Here is a 17,523-nt window from a genome sequence, read left to right as displayed (position 1 = left end):
ACAGAGAGAGAGACAGACAGAGAATGAGACTGAGAGAGAGACAGAGAGAGAGACAGAGACAGAGAGACAGAGAAAGAACAAGTGGTTGAACAGGTTGTATCAGCCTTTATAATGTGAACTGAATGAGTCATATGCTGGTAGAAAGCAGGCCAGGACCCAGGCCAGCACCCAGGCCAGGACCCAGTCCAGCTGATCTGGGTACAGCGTTTGTGCCCAGCAAACAGCAAATGTGACAGTTTAGTGTGTCCTGTCTGTCCCCATAGTAACCACAGGGTTCTGGGTAAATATTTGCGGTGTATGCTGCAGCAACCCTTAGCGGATCATGTGGGCTAGAGACGGCAGGCCACAGCAAGTCCTCCAGGCTTTGCTCAGAGGTAGTTTCCAGTTTTCATATGCAGCCCTGTTGCTCTCTGTACATGCAGGGTCCAGGATCAGTGAAGGTCTGAGACCCAACAGATCTGTTATCTTATACATATACATTAAAAATAAAACATGCCAGATAAGCAAAGATAATGTGGAATCTCCCATCCTTCACCTTCCTACCAGAGAAACCTCTGAGGTGCCTCCTTCCTTTAGATGTGATGATGTAACATGCTACTGTCCCTCAGGCTTCACTGAGCAACACAACACTGAAACACTACACATTTACTCTACTCTCAACCATATGTGTGCTTCATAGATATGGAGACATCAGAGAGAGAGAGGGACAGACAGACAGAGAGACAGACAGACAGAGAGAGAGACAGAGAGACAGACAGAGAAAGTTAGCAGCAGTCTATGTTGCTGCCTGCCATAAAATGAGGCACAGTGAGTGTAAGTTAGCAGCAGTCTATGTTACTGCCTGCCATAAAGTGAGGCACAGTGAGTAACAGTCACCTGACACAGGTTGTTACTGCCATATTCGATGACAGTATATTCTTTTGTTTTGTACTATGTTTCTTTACTGTACTATGTTTCTTTACTGTACCATGTTTCTTTGTTGTACTATGTTTCTTTTCTTTACTGTACTGTTTCTTTGCTGTGCTATGTTTCTTTGCTGTATTATGTTTCGTTGTATGTTTACTGTACTATGTTTCTTTGTATGTTTCCTTACTGTACTGTTTCTTTGTTGTAGTATGTTTCTTTACTGTACTATGTTTCTTTACTGTACCATGTTTCTTTGTTGTAGTATGTTTCTTTGCTGTATGGTTTCTTGTTTTTGTACTGTGTTTCTTTGTGGTACTATGTTTCTTTACTGTACTATGTTTCCTTGTATGTTTACTGTACTATGTTTCTTTGTATTTTTCTTTACTGTACTATGTTTCTTTGTTGTAGTATGTGTCTTTACTGTACTATGTTTCCTTGTATGTTTACTCTACTATGTTTCTTTGCATGTTTCTTTACTGTACTATGTTTCTTTGTTGTAGTATTTTTCTTTACTGTACTATGTTTCTTTGCTGCGCTGTGTCTTTACTGTACTATGTTTCCTTGTATGTTTACTGTACTATGTTTCTTTGTATGTTTCTTTACTGTACTATGTTTCTTTGTTGTAGTATGTTTCTTTACTGTACTATGTTTCTTTGCAGTACTGTTTCTTTGTTGTACTATGTTACTTTACTGTACTGTGTTTCTTTGTTGTAGTATGTTTCCTTTGCTGTGCTGTTTCTTTGTTGTAGTATGCTTCTTTACTGTACTATGTTTCCTTGTATGTTTACTGTACTACGTTTCTTTGTATGTTTCTTTACTGTACTATGTTTCTTTGTTGTAGTGTCTTTACTGTACTATGTTTCCTTGTATGTTTACTGTACTATGTTTCTTTGCATGTTTCTTTACTGTATTATGTTTCTTTCCAGTACTATGTTTCTTTACTGTACTATGTTTCCTTGTATGTTTACTGTACTATGTTTCTTTTTATGTTTCTTTACTGTACTGTTTCTTTGTTGTAGTATGTTTCTTTGCAGTACTATGTTTCTTTGTTGTACTATGTTACTTTACTGTACTGTGTTTCTTCATTGTAGTATGTTTCTCTACTGTACTATGTTTCTTTGCTGTGCTTCTTTGTACTGTTTCTTTGTTGTACTATATTACTTTACTGTACTGTGTTTCTGTTGTAGTATGTTTCCTTTGCTGTGCTGTTTCTTTGCTGTACTGTTTCTTTGTTTTAGTATGCTTCTTTACTGTACTATGTTTCTTTGCAATACTGTTTCTTTGTTGTAGTATGTTTCTATGCTGTGCTATGTTTCTTTGCTGTACTCTTTCTTTGTTGTAGTATGTTTCTTTGTTGTACTACGTTTCTTTGCTGTGCCGTTTCTTTACAGTACTACATTTCTTTGCTGTACTGTTTCTTTACTGTACTGTTTCTTTGCAGTACTATGTTTCTTTGCTGCGCTATGTGTCTTTACTGTACTATGTGTCTTTACTGTACTATGTTTCCTTGTATGTTTACTGTACTATGTTTCTTTGTATGTTTCTTTACTGTACTATGTTTCTTTGTTGTGGTATGTTTCTTTACTGTACTATGTTTCTTTGCTACGCTGTGTCTTTACTGTACTATGTTTCTTTGTTGTGGTATGTTTCTTTACTGTACTATGTTTCTTTGCTGCGCTGTGTCTTTACTGTACTATGTTTCCTTGTATGTTTACTGTACTATGTTTCTTTATTGTATTATGTTTCTTTCCAGTACTATGTTTCTTTATTGTACCATTTTTCTTCGCTGTGTTGTGTTTCTTTGCTGTACGGTTTCTTTTTTTGTACCGTGTTTCTTTGTGGTACAATGTTTCTTAACTGTACTATGTTTCTTTGCTGTGCTGTTTCTTTGCTTTACGGTTTCTTTGGTGTACTGTGTTTCTTTACTGTACTATGTTTCTTTGCAGTACTATGTTTCTTTGTTGTACTATGTTACTTTACTGTACTGTGTTTCTTCATTGTAGTATGTTTCTCTACTGTACTATGTTTCTTTGATGTGCTGTGTTTCTTTGTTGTACTATGTTACTTTACTGTACTGTGTTTCTTTGTTGTAGTACGTTTCCTTTGCTGTGCTGTTTCATTGCTGTACTGTTTCTTTGTTGTAGTATGCTTCTTTACTGTACTGTGTTTCTTTACCGTACTGTTTCTTTACAGTACTATGTTTCTTTGTTGTACTATGTTTCTTTACTGTACTATGTTTTTTTTGCTGTGCTATGTGTCTTTATTGTACTATGTTTCTTTGCTGTACTGTTTCTTTGCAGTACTATGTTTCTTTATTGTACTGTTTCTTTACTATATTTCTGTGCAGTATTATGTTTCTTTGTTGTACTATGGTTCTGTACTGTACAATGTGTCTTTGCAGTACCATGTTTCTTTGTTGTATTATGTTTCTTTACTGTACTGTTTCTTTACTGTACTGTGTTACTTTACTGTCCTATGTTTCTTTGCAGTACTATGTTTCTTTGTTGTAGTATATTTCTTTACTGTACTGTTTCTTTGCTGTACTGTTTCTTTGTTGTATGTTTCTGTGTTGTATTATGTTTCTTTACTGTACTGTGTTTCTTTGTTGTACTATGTTTCTTTACTGTACTATGTTTCTTTGTTGTACTATGTTTCTTTGCAGTACTATGTTTCTTTACTGTACTATGTGTCTTTGCTGTACTGTTTCTTTGTTGTCTTGTGTTTCTTTGCTGTACTGTTTCTTTGTTGTAGTATGTTTCTTTACCCTACTATGTTTCTTTGCTGTACTATGTTTCTATGCGCTGCTGTTTCTTTACCGTACTGTTTCTTTGCTGTGCTGTTTTTTTTGCTGTACTGCGTTTCTTTACTGTACTGTTTTTTGCTGTACCATTTCTTTGTTGTACTGTTTCTTTACTGTACTATTTTTTTTTGCTGTACTGTTTCTTTGTTGTACTATGTTTCTTTGTTGCTAATTCTTTGCTGTACTATGTTTCTTTGTTGTACTATGTTTCTTTGCTGTACTATGTTTCTTTGTTGTACTGTTTCTTTACTGTACTATGTTTCTTTGCAGTACTTTGTTTGCTTTCAATGGCACTTTGTTTCTTTGCCGTAGTATGTTTGTTTTCAATGGCATTTTCCAATTGATGTTTGTCTCTGTCTCTCACTGTCTCTCTCTCTTGCTGTTTCTCTCTCTCGTCTGTCTCTCTCGCACTCTCTCTCTGTCTCTCTCGCACTCTCTCTCTGTATCTCTCTCTCTCAAATTCAGATTCTAAAATCAAATAGCTTTATTGGCATTACATAATGATGTACATATTGCCAATGCAAGCATCCAAACATTGAAAAAAGCGAGCGAGAGAGAGAGAGACAGAGTGCGAGAGAGAGACAGAGAGAATTTGAATTCTAAAAAGGTCTTAAGAGAAAACATTAACAAAAAAACAGAGAGACAGAGACAGAGAGAGAGAAAATGAGTGACTAAAATCAGTTCATTGATATATGTTTGTTTGTTTGTTTGTTTGTTTGTGTGTGTTTGTTTTCGACTGTCTTATCTTGTTTGTACTGTTTGTTATGACATTAAGTATTTTGTATCATATATTATTAATGCTTTGGCAATATGAGAATGCTTGTCATGCCAATAAAGCAAATTTGAATTTGAATTTGAGAGAGGGAGAGAGAGAGAGAGAGAGAGAGAGAGAGAGAGAGAGAGAAAATAACTTGAACATCCATACATGATCCATCCCGTCTTACTCGGTAAAAGGCAGTGGTGAGCGGCAGCAGTGCAGCAGCCACAGTGTACTCTTCTGAGCTGGAACAGTCCTGTGGGTCAAACAGTATGACAGGAGTCAGGTTGGGGGAAGACACAAACACACCACATGTACCACAACTCACCACTCACACTGAGGAATCACCACACACACGCCAGGCTCTCAGGGTTCTTCTCCATTTTCACTATTCAAATTTGAGACTTTTCCTGAACTTGTCTTCCAGACTTCTAGATACAAGGCTTTTCTCTAACAGGTGTAGTGAACATTCCATTTTTCAGCTTAGTTTTTATTTCAGTTTCAACAACTTACACAACCCAGTTCACAATTTTCCTGCTGTTTTCTTCTTCTTTTTTTTCCAGCTGTACCTATATGATTTACAGATAATTTAACAAAGGGAGTTTAAAAATACAAAAAAAAGGGGGGGAAAACCCTTTACTTCAGCTTGAAGTGTTAGGTGTAATGGCGGTATAAATTAAAAACATGAATAATTTAAAAAAGGGAAGCAGGGGTCGGGGTCAGGGAAGGGAGTTGAACATTCCACATTTTTCATAACCGGGGCCACTCCGTGTAGTCGGGGCCGGTAGTTTCAGCTGTGCTGAAGGCTGCAGTGTCACTCTATTTTCAGCTCTTTGTAACTCTATTCCCAAAAGTGTTATACAAATAAAATTATTATCATAATTACCATAATAATTATTACTATTATTGATGTAAATAATATAATAATAAGATGGCTGAAGTGCTGGGCACTTCCACTCATTTCTGTGCAGGACAAGTGATTCAATCACAAAATTATAAGAGCACTTCATTAAGGATATAGTGTCTGTTTTTCTCTGACCAGATATCCAGAAACTTTTTCATGTTCTCGATCCTGTCTTGTCTACATGTTCTTGATCATGTCTTGTCCACATGTTCTTGATCCTGTCTCATCTACATGTTCTTGATCCTGTCTCATCTACATGTTCTTGATCCTGTCCCGTCCACATGTTCTTGATCCTGTCCCATCTACGTGTTCTTGATCCTGTCCCGTCCACGTGTTCTTGATCCTGTCTCATCTACATGTTCTTGATCCTGTCTCGTCTACATATTTTTGATCCTATCTTGTCTACATATTTTTGATCCTGTCTTGTCTACATGTTCTTGATCCTGTCTTGTCTACATGTTCTTGATCATGTCTTGTCCACATGTTCTTGATCCTGTCTTGTCTACATGTTCTTGATCCTGCCTTGTCTACATGTTCTTGATCCTGTCTCATCTACATGTTCTTGATCCTGCCTTGTCTACATGTTCTTGATCCTGTCTCATCTACATGTTCTTGATCCTGTCTCGTCTACATGTTCTTGACCCTTTCTTCCATGTTCTTGATACTGTCTTACATGTTCTTGATCCTGTCTTGTCTACATGGAGATTTATTGTCCGATAAAACAGTAATTTGCAATTCCCTGTGAGAGTGGATGGGCTAGATGTGTAGTTTCAGAACTGCTGCAGTGCTGTTGGATCAGCACTGCTGTAGTCCACCCACATCTCCACCAACTTCCAGAGAGGAAGTTTGTTGTTGTTTTTCCCCCCTTTTTCTCCCCAATTGTACTTGGCCAATTAACCCACTCTTTCATAGCCGTCCCAGTCGCTGCTCCACCCCCTTTGTCGATCCGGGGAGGGCTGCAAACTACCACATGCCTCCTCCGATACATGTGGCATTGCCAGCCGCTTCTTTTCACTTGACAAGTGAGGAGTTTCACCAGGAGGATGTAGTGCGTGGGAGGATCATGCTATTCCCCCCAGCCCCCCCCCCCCCCGAGCAGGCAATCCTCTGGATTGCCTGCTCGGGGGGGGGGGGGGGGACCAGGACCAGAGGAGGCGCTAGTGCAGCGACCAGGACACATACCAACATTCGGCTTCCCACCTGCAGACACAGCCAAATGTGTCTGTAGGGATGCCCAACCAAGCCAGGGGTAACACGGGGATTCGAACCGGCGATCCCCCATGTTGGTAGGCAACGGAAAAGACTGCTATGCCACCCGGACACCGCTACTAGAAAATCTTGAGAATCACTTGTTCCATACTTTTCCGTACTTTCCAGACACGCACAAGAACTCTGGGTTTGCTTGGGAGCAAAAGGATTCCGGGGCCACCATACAACACTCAATCAGCAACATTCCCATAAGACTGAAGTAGAGTTGTCTTTCTTTCTCTTTTTCTTTTTTACAACTGCTGTTATATGTCTTTTTAAATTGTTCAGTTCACTGAACATGACATACGAAACTTTATCTCATCACTGCAACACTGTAATTACAGTCCAGATCAACAACACAAAAGCTGTGGTCTGAGGAGATTTGTTGGAGGGATTTATTCCATCTCTGGTAAACATAAACTTCTTCTTACACAAAGTGAGTTTGTTCTGTTTATTGTCAAGGCTACGCTCTACATCGCCCGGCCAGAACCACTTTCTATCTGGTACAATCCACTGTCAGGACATATGCTTCCAATAGCCTTATATAATCCCTGCCCTTACACAATTATCACAATGTTCCAGTTTTCAATTTAATAGCAATTTTACTTCTTTGCATTCTTGAACCAGATTTCCTTAGACGTCTCATTCAAGAAAATCATGGATGTTAAAAAAAAAAAACCAATACTTAGGCTATAAAATTTGATGTCCCATTTGTCAAGCTGCCTTGACTAGCCAGAAAATAAATTACATTTATTTTCTTTTTATTATTTTTCTTGAGCATTGAACACAGTAAAAATGTTCCTCCTTTAAACATTCCAAAACCATTAACTGTTCCAAAGGCCTCCATGTGTTTCACGCCGTCTGAGGTCACAGAGACGGCATTTAATGGCACATTCATAAAAAAACAGCATTTAGGCTACTAGTGCCTTAAGAGCTTTATACAAAGTGACTTGGGGGCCCAAACAAACAGTTTCTTTCAGGGATCACAAAAGAATGAGAAGAGAAGAAAAGGGACCTGTGTTGGACCCAGAAGTACTTAATTCACAGGAAATTGGTACTTATCTCTGCTAAGCTTTGTTGGGATTTATTTGTGGAACTTGATAAATGAGAATGGCTGCCGGAAATGTGATTTAAGGCCATGTCAGAGCAAAAATACCAGTTCTGATCCAGTGCCCCCCCCCCCCCGTGACCTTCAGGGGCACACCATGGCTGCAGGTTGAAATCACTTTTTTTGTCTCCTCGGTCTTTCACCTCTCCTTGCTCAAACATGCAAATGCAAAAGCAATTGTTCAAGACCATATGATATCAATATTGAGTTTTTAACTAGACTTGGACCGAGCAACACATCGCCATAATTTTGGCGGGAATGACGGGGAGAGGATAGTGACTGGACTGTTGCACCACTTCCTGATAGTGGGCTGTGTAGACCCCCCCCCATCACTTGGAAAACCCAGGAATGTACAGAGTAGAGCAAATGCAAAACACACTTTCCTCAGCTTCACATGGAAGCCTGACTTCATGGACGGCGTGGCATACTTTCTGTTTTATTTCTCTTGTCGCCAAACTTTTTACAGTTATTTGGGTTGCGGTAAAACGTTCCAGCTTTGCGCGGCACCATAGCCTTGTTTACCAGCATCCTTCACAATGCCGCAGATCACGGGGGTTCATGGACGCCAGTGGAAATAGAACAGCAAGTGGAAGTGCACACGCAGAAAAATGTGGACGTTTAACAGACCCAGCATAAGTTAAACAAAAACACCAAAAAGGTCAGCAACACCAAGTTCTCACTAGCATTTATTTCTTCTGACATCTGGTCAGAGATTTGTGTCCCCGTCTCTGATGACTTCAGCAGAGGCAACAACATCACAGAGCCACCCGGCCTGCATCAGATAATGAACATGTCCACAGAGTAGTGGACATTATCCAGTTATCTGCTGGAAAAGAAAAGAAGAGAAAAAGGCCTGCTGTACATGATCAAACCTCATTTTGACATAAGCTGGTGTATGTAAGCCAGTGTTGTCACCACCTCTATGTAATACTGCTTTAGGGATCAACCTCTACAACGACAGCCACACTACCTACACATTACCAGTCATGCAAGCTATGAACATTACTTACACAACCACATGGTTTGAGATTATCAGGATTCTTTTTTTGGATTTCCCCCTTTTTCTCCTCAACTGTACTTGGCCAATAACCCCACTCTTCCGAGCCGTCCCACTCGCTGCTCCATCCCCTCTGCTGATCCGGGGAGGGCTGCAGACTACCACATGCCTCCTCCAATACATGTGGAGTCGCCAGCCCCTTCTTTTCACCTGACAGTGAGGAGTTTCACCAGAGGGAAGTAGCGCATGGGAGGATCACGCTATTCCCCCTATCCCCCAAACAGGCGCCCCGACCAATCAGAGGAGGCGCTACTGCAGCGACCAGGACAAATACCCACATCCGGCTTCCCACCCGCAGATATAGCCAATTGTGTCTGTAGGGATGCTCGACTAAGCCGGAGGTAACACGGGGATTTGAACCACCGATTCCCATGTTGGTAGGCAATGGAATAGACCGCCACACCACCTGGACGCCTATCAAGATTAAAAAAAGGGTTCATTTATACAGTATTTTCATCATCCACCTCTAGTACAGTGCATATATCCACTGTGTAGACGAGCCTTTCCCAGCTCTCCTCCATCCCTTCCTGTGTGCTTAGTGCCTAATGTTATTACCATTTCTTATCTTTATTACAGTTTTGTCTATTTTTGCCTGTTGCAAAGCGTACTTGAGTATTTAGAAAAGCGCAGTATAAATCTGATGTATTAAAACATTAAGAGTACCCTTTGCAATATGTTCTAGGTGTGTACATAGTTTTTTCTTTGATTTCTCAAGTCTCTCTTAAGAACTCATCTCATCTTTAAATCTCATCCCATCTCATCTTCAGCTGCTTCTCCGGGGTGGGGTCGCGATGGCAGCAAGGTAAGTAGGGCACTCCAGGCATCCCTCTCCCCAGCAATGCCCTCCAGCTCCTCCTGGGGGATACCAAGAAGTTCCCAGGCCAGCTTGGACATGTAGTCCCCACAGCAAGTTCTGGGTCTACCCTGGGGTCCCCTCCCAGTTGGAGGTGCCCGGAAAACCTCCAAAGGATGGCGCCCAGGAGGCAGTCTACTCAGATGCTCGAACCACCTCAACTGGCTCCTTTCGATGCGAAGGAGCAGCGGCTCTACTCCGAGCTCCTTCCGGATGTCCAAGCTCCTCGCCCTATCTCTAAGGCTGAGCCCAGACACCCTACGGAAGAAACTCATTTCAGCCACACGTATCCACGATCTCAACCTTTCGGTCACTACCCAAAACTCATGACCATAGGTGAGGGTTTGAATGAAGATTGACTGGTAAATTGAGAGCTTTCCTGTCCTTGAGCTTACCGGTCCGAGAGCCATCCGGTCCTTGTATAACCAAAGTGAGAGCTGTGTCCGAATTCTTGGCACAAAGTCAAACACGTTTTCAGTGGGTGTTGGACTCCGCCAAGGTTGTCCCTTGTCTCCGATTGTGTTTGTGATGTTCATGGACAGGATCTCAAGGCGCAGCCAAGGTGATGAGTGTGTCCGTTTTAGGAACCTCAGAATTGCATCGCTGCTCTTCGCAGATGATGTGGTTTTGTTGACTTCATCAGAGCGCGACCTCCAGCGCGCACTGGGCCGGTTTGCAGCTGAGTGTGATTGGCCGGGAAGAGCGTCAGCACCTCCAAGTCGGAGGCCATGGTTCTCTACCGGAAAATGGTGGATTGCTCCCTACGGGTTAGGGATGAGTTGATGCCTCAAGTGAAGGAGTTCAAGTATCTCGAGGTCTTGTTCACGAGTGAAGTCGGTAAATAACCAGGTAAACTGACCAAATAAATAGACAAGGTAAATAGACCAGGTAAATAAACCCAGAAAATAGACCAGGTAAATTGATCAAGTAAATAAACCAAGTAAGTAGACCAAGTAAATAGACCAGGTAAGTAGACTAGGTAAATTCACCAGGTAAGTAGACCAAGTAAATAAACCAGTTAAATAGACCAGGTAAATAGACTAAGTAAACAGACCAGGTAAATAAACCAAGTAAATACACTAGGTAAATTGACCAGGTAAGTAGACCAGGTAAACTGACCAAGTAAATACACTCGATAAATAGACCAGGTAAATAAACCAGGTAAATAAACCAGGTAAACTGACCAAGTAAATACACTAGATAAATAGACCAGGTATATAAACCAGGTAAACTGACCAAGTAAATACACAAGATAAATAGACCAGGTAAATAAACCAGGTAAATAGACAAAGTAAATAGACTAGGTAAATAGAGCAGGTAAATTGACCAGGTAAATAGAGCAGGTAAATAATAATAATAAATTAAACTTATATAGCGCTTTTCTAACAAGCAAAGTCGCTTTACAATTAACGGCGGTGAAACAAGAGAAGCGGCAGCCACACATGACGCCAGCAGTACTCTCCCACTTAAATATATACAAAAGGGCAAGAAAAAAAAACAAACCCAGGTCCATAGACTAGGTAAATAAATCAAGTAAAGAGACCAGGTAAATACACTAGGTAAATTGACCAGGTAAGTAGACCAGGTAAACTGACCAAGTAAATACACTAGATAAATAGACCAGGTAAATTGACCAGGTAAGCAGACCAGGTAAATTGACCAAGTAAATAAACCAGGTAAATAGACCAGGTAAATAGAGCAGGTAAATAAACCAAGTAAAGAGACCAGGTAAATAGAGCAGGTAAATTGACCAGGTAAACTGACCAAGTAAATACACTAGATAAATAGACCAGGTAAATAAACCAGGTAAATAGACTAGGTAAATAGACTAGGTAAATAGACCAGGTAAATAGACCAGGTAAATAGACCAGGTAAGTAATAATAATAAATTAAACTTATATAGCGCTTTTCTAACACTCAGTCGCTTTACAATAAACCGCGGTGAAAAAAGAGAAGCGGCAGCCACACATGATGCCAGCAGTACTCTCCCACTTAAATATATACAAAAGGGCAAGAAAAAAAAAAAAAAACAGGTCAATAGACTAGGTAAAATAGAGCAGGTAAATTGATCAGGTAAATAGAGCAGGTAAATTGATCAGGTAAATAGAGCAGGTAAACTGATCAGGTAAATAGAGCAGGCAAATAGAGCAGGTAAATTGATCAGGTAAATTGAGCAGGTAAATAGAGCAGGTAAATTGATCAGGTAAATAGAGCAGGTGAGCTGCAGGTGTGGGCACTGCAGTATGTGAAGAATGTGTCGTTAAGCTGACCAAGGCTATCTGAGCGAGAGAGAGCAAGACTAGGGTGATGTGGATGACCCTCACATTGCCGTTTGAGAGGTCATTCTGGTCTCGTTGTTTTCGTCGGTCCTCTCTCCTTTCCTCTCTCGTTTTTTCTGAGCAACGTGGCATTGTGACTAACACAGCCATGCTCTCCGGCAGACACGTATGCAGCCAGCAAAACAAACACCATGCACACATGCACACAAAACACCTGAGGATGTGAGCAAACGGCAGCTTCCTGTACGTTCTGCGCAACTTGCTGTGCATTCCAGGAACGGTCTCATGACAGGCGTTGAGATGAAGAGGCATGGCAGGCTTTTATGAGGCTTGTTTTAGTGATGGCTGCACAAGAAATTCTTAACTTGGAGGTCCTAACAGTTAACTGTAGCTTGAGACACATCCACACAGGAGTAACAATAATAAGAACAGTAATAATAACAATAATAATAATATTCTCTATTTACATAGAACTTTTCAAATACACACAGCACAAAGTAACACACAGGAACACTGGGAGAAAAGCAAAAAGGAAAACTCCTAAATATGAGAATTAAAGGGCCGACCAAAACGGGCCACCAGGGCAGTCAAGGAAATAATATCACGCCATCAGCCGAAGTTATGAAATAACCAGTCCAACAAAGTTATGTATGATGAGTGTCATCTGTCAATCTCCTCTAGAAGACATCTATAAGAGGCTTGAAGGTATTGATGTAGAAGAGGAACAAGCTTGAGACCATTCACCCAGCTGCTGTAAGCCTCAGGCTCTGCAGGGCAGCAGCAATTCATCAGCTCACAATCTGAGCAGCGTGAGAGAGGACAGGGAGACAGACAGAAAAAGAGAGAGGACAGGGGGACAGACAGACAGAGAGGACAGGGAGACAGAGAGAGTGAGATAGGACAGGGAGACACACAGAGTGAGAAAGGACAGGGAGACAGACAGACAGAGAGGACAGGGGCACAGACAGTCTGAGAAAGGACAGGGAGACAGACAGACTAAGAGCGGATACGGGAACAGACAGACTAAGAGGACAGGAAGACAGACAGCGTGAGAGAGGACAGAGACAGACAGTCAAGAGAGAGGACAGGTCAAGAGAGACAGACAGATACTCAGAGAGGACATGGAGACAGACAGGGAGACAGACAGAGTGAGAGAGGACAGGGAGACAGACAGACTGAGAGAGGACAGGGAGACAGATAGACAGTCTGAGAGAGGACAGAAAGACTGACAGAGTGAGAGGACAGGAAGACAGACAGACTAAGAGAGGACAGGGAGAAAAACAGACAGAGAGGACAGGGAGACAGACAGACTGAGAGAGGACAGGGAGACAAACAGACAGAGAGGACAGGGAGACAGACAGTCAGAGAGGACAGGGAGACAGACAGTAAGAGAAGACAGGGAGACAGACAGACAGAGGGGACAGGGAGAAAGACAGACAGAGGGGACAGGGAGACAGACAGACAGAGAGGACGGGGCACAGACAGTCTGAGAGAGGACAGGGGGACAGACAGACTAAGAGAAGGCAGGGAGACAGACAGACAGAGAGGACAGAGGGACACACGGTAAGAGAAGATAGGGAGACAGACAGACAGAGAGGACAGGGGGACAGAGTGACAGAGGACTGGGAGACAGACAGACAGTCTGAGAGAGGACAGGGAGACAGACAGATTCAGAGAGAACAGGGGGACAGATAGACAGAGAGGGCAGGGAGACAGAGAGACTAAGAGAGGGCAGGGGGACAGACAGACTAAGAGAGGACAGGGGGACAGACAGTGTGAGAGAGGAGAGGGAGACAGACAGTCAGAGAGGACAGGGAGACAGACAGGAGGTCTGAGAGAGGAAGGGGGACAGACAGACAGACTGAGAGAGGACAGGGAGACAGACAGTGTGAGAAAGGACAGAGAGACAGACAGAGTGAGAGAGGACAGGGAGACAGAGTGACAGAGGACCGGGAGACAGAGTGAGAAGAGGGCAGGGAGACAGACAGAGCCACCACAGTTTCCTCCCTGGCAGCATCAATGTGTCACATGTGACCTGGTCCTGTGTTCAGAGTCAAGGCAGCACTGAATCATACGACATCCATGAGCTGCAAGCCATGTCAGCCACTTTCCACGAAGCTCTGCTGCGGCTCCCCTCCCTCCCTCCCTCCCTCCCGTACTGACCAGCATTCAGAGTGCTGCTGAGCAGCGGCGGGAGGCCCACAGCCATGGGAGGGCTTAACACAGAGGGCCCATAATCCTATCTAACAGGAAATGGTTGAGATGCCAGGATACATCCACAGCAGGGCTCATTCCCTCCAAATGTCTTTCGCAACATTAATTTGCAAACCTGCAACAGCTGGAATATTGACTGGTACACACACACACACACACACGTTCACACAAGTAAATTCAGTGTTAATTGAAGTGAAGGGCATTAATGTGAATGGTTCCAAGCACTGAGCATGGAAGACCAGCAATAAGATAGAAGACGTTTCACCAGAAGCTGCTAGAAGATGTTTTACCAGAAACTGCTAGAAGATGTTTTACCAGAAACTGCTAGAAGATGCTTCACCAGCATGCAGCCAGAAGATGTTTCACCAGCAGGAGCCAGAAGATGTTTTACCAGAAACTGCTAGAAGATGCTTCACCAGCATGCAGCCAGAAGATGTTTAACCAGCAGCAGCCAGAAGATGTTTTACCAGAAACTGCTAGAAGATGCTTCACCAGCAGCAGCTAGAAGATGTTTTACCAGCAGCAGCCAGAAGATGTTTTACCAGCAGCAGCCAGAAGATGTTTTACCAGAAGCTGCTAGAAGATGCTTCACCAGCAGCAGCTAGAAGATGTTTTACCAGAAGCTGCTAGAAGATGTTTTACCAGCAGCAGCCAGAAGATGTTTCACCAGAAGCTGCTAGAAGATGCTTCACCAGCAGCAGCTAGAAGATGTTTTACCAGAAGCTGCTAGAAGATGCTTCACCAGCAGCAGCCAGAAGATGTTTTACCAGCAGCAGCCAGAAGATGTTTCACCAGAAGCTGCTAGAAGATATTTCACCAGCAGCAGCCAGAAGATGTTCTACCAGAAGCTGCTAGAAGATATTTCACCAGCAGCAGCCAGAAGATGTTTTACCAGCAGCAGCCAGAAGATGTTTGATCAGAAGCTGCTAGAAGATATTTCACCAGCAGCAGCCAGAAGATGTTCTACCAGAAGCTGCTTCACCAGCAGCAGCTAGAAGATGTTTTACCAGAAGCTGCTACAAGATGCTTCACCAGCAGCAGCCAGAAGATGTTCTACCAGAAGCTGCTAGAAAATATTTCACCAGCAGGAGCCAGAAGATGTTTTACCAGAAGCTGCTAGAAGATGCTTCACCAGCAGCAGCTAGAAGATGTTTTACCAGAAGCTGCTAGAAGATGTTTCACCAGCCAGAAGATGTTTTACCATAAGCTGCTAGATGTTTCACCAGCAGCAGCCAGAAGATGTTCTACCAGAAGCTGCTATAAGATGCTTCACCAGCCAGAAGATGTTTTACCAGAAGCTGCTAGAAGATGCTTCACCAGCAGCAGCCAGAAGATGTTTTACCAGAAGCTGCTTGAAGATATTTCACCAGCAGCAGCCAGAAGATGTTTTACCAGCAGCAGCCAGAAGATGTTTCACCAGAAGCTGCTAGAAGATATTTCACCAGCAGCAGCCAGAAGATGTTCTACCAGAAGCTGCTAGAAGATATTTCACCAGCAGCAGCCAGAAGATGTTTTACCAGCAGCAGCCAGAAGATGTTTCACCAGAAGCTGCTAGAAGATATTTCACCAGCAGCAGCCAGAAGATGTTCTACCAGAAGCTGCTAGAAGATATTTCACCAGCAGCAGCCAGAAGATGTTTTACCAGCAGCAGCCAGAAGATGTTTGATCAGAAGCTGCTAGAAGATGTTTCACCAGCAGCAGCCAGAAGATGTTCTACCAGAAGCTGCTTCACCAGCAGCAGCTACAAGATGTTTTACCAGAAGCTGCTAGAAGATATTTCCCTAGCAGCAGCTAGAAGATGATTTACCAGAAGCTGCTAGAAGATGCTTCACCAGCAGCAGCCAGAAGATGTTTTACCAGAAGCTGCTAGAAGATGTTTCACCAGCAGCAGCTGGAAGATGTTTTACCAGCAGCAGCTAGAAGATGTTTTCAACAACATAGTGCCACCGGGATGTTTGGTGGGCCATGACAAACTACAAACTCGTACCAAAGAACATGTAAAAAAAAAAAGAAAGAAGAAAAGATATGGGTTATGCGTCACAGAATGGGTCATTTTCAGCACAAAGAAGGTACAGTAACACCAGTTTCAAATCTCCTCACCTCTGCCCTATTGTACAAACATACATTTTGGTATTACACACTACTTCCTGTGGCTTCACTCCCCTGCACACCTCTGAGAGCGTACTACTGATCACAAGCACACAGCACAACTCCTCCGTCAGCCATCCTACAGCTCCAGGCATCTCAAATGTAATTGGCCTCTTAATGACCATGTGATTAGGAATGTGAGATACACGACCAGTCCTGACACCCTAATGAGGAGTCCTGTGGTCACGGCACAAAGAGCACACAGCATTTTTTAAAGTACAAGTCATTTGGGCTTCATTAAGTGTTTCTGGACTTCTCTCTCTCACACACGCACGCACGCACACACGTGCACAAACACACACACACACACACACACACACACACACACACACACACACACAGCACTGCTGGTAATTACTGGCAGCGGTGCACTCTGACATTTCCCTGGGATTCTGACATGGCTGGGTGTTGAAAAAAAAGGCCAAATGCCAAACATGAGAGTAATGAGTCCTTCAGCAAAATACTATTTTTATTCCACTTAAAGCTTATCTGGAACGCTCACAATCGGCCTGCACCTCACAAACACAACTAGTTTCCATCTTGAGGACCAAGTGTCATAAATATAAAATCTTAAATAAACGGAATTATGCAGAAATGCCAGCAATGTTTGTATCTCCTCTGTTGGCCAAGACAACTGGGCTTCATCTCATACTCCTCTCTGAGTGGACATAATGGCATGTTGTTCCTCCATGTGTCTTCCTTGTCTATTATTCACAGCGTCTTAATTCTTTGATCCCTTTGCCCATGAAAATCACAGTAGACAAATCAATCTTCCATTTATTTTTTTCCCGATAGTATACACGAATCTTTTCTTTTTTGTTTCATTTCTAACTAGAGATAGCTACTCAGAGCTGCAACTTGAACAGACTGTAGAACATTTTATATCATTATTGCCATTTTAACATATCAAGCGAAAATTGTCGAGATACATGATGTTATGTTGTGGGTTTGAGGGGTATTAACCTGGACTCCTACAACAGGTTATGGTGTTGGTTCGAGAGGTACTAACTCCTACCACACACAGCAAGTGACCAGCTGCTGTTGTCCAGGTGGAGGTAATAAGTCCCTGTTACAGCGATCATTATCATCAGCCACAGGGTATGATTAGCCCAGAGGAAGAAACATTACACATTTTGGCTGATAACCTGAGACAACAGCTTGGAGGCCTTCAGTCACACGTGGCTTTGTGTTGGTCACACTAACTAGCTGTGAAGGTTGGCCTCATGACATTCTTCAGGGGATTCGATGT

General features: G+C 42.6%; 1 protein-coding gene across 3 annotated transcripts in view; it reads right to left on the bottom strand.

The window, feature by feature from the left end:
* Nucleotides 1-17,523, bottom strand: part of sbf2 (SET binding factor 2) — a 364,253-nt gene that overhangs the window by 132,177 nt on the left and 214,553 nt on the right. For all 3 annotated transcript variants that reach the window (XM_056278149.1, XM_056278150.1, XM_056278151.1), the window contains exon 17: nt 4,651-4,719. In XM_056278149.1, the coding sequence (XP_056134124.1) occupies nt 4,651-4,719 (69 nt within the window). The remainder of the gene's footprint in view (nt 1-4,650; nt 4,720-17,523) is intronic.

The sequence above is a fragment of the Lampris incognitus genome, chromosome 4, assembly GCF_029633865.1.
Source record: "Lampris incognitus isolate fLamInc1 chromosome 4, fLamInc1.hap2, whole genome shotgun sequence".
NCBI classification, from domain to species: Eukaryota; Metazoa; Chordata; class Actinopteri; order Lampriformes; family Lampridae; genus Lampris; species Lampris incognitus.
The sequence above is the reverse complement of the archived record's forward strand: the minus strand, read 5'-3'. Positions and strand labels throughout refer to the sequence as shown.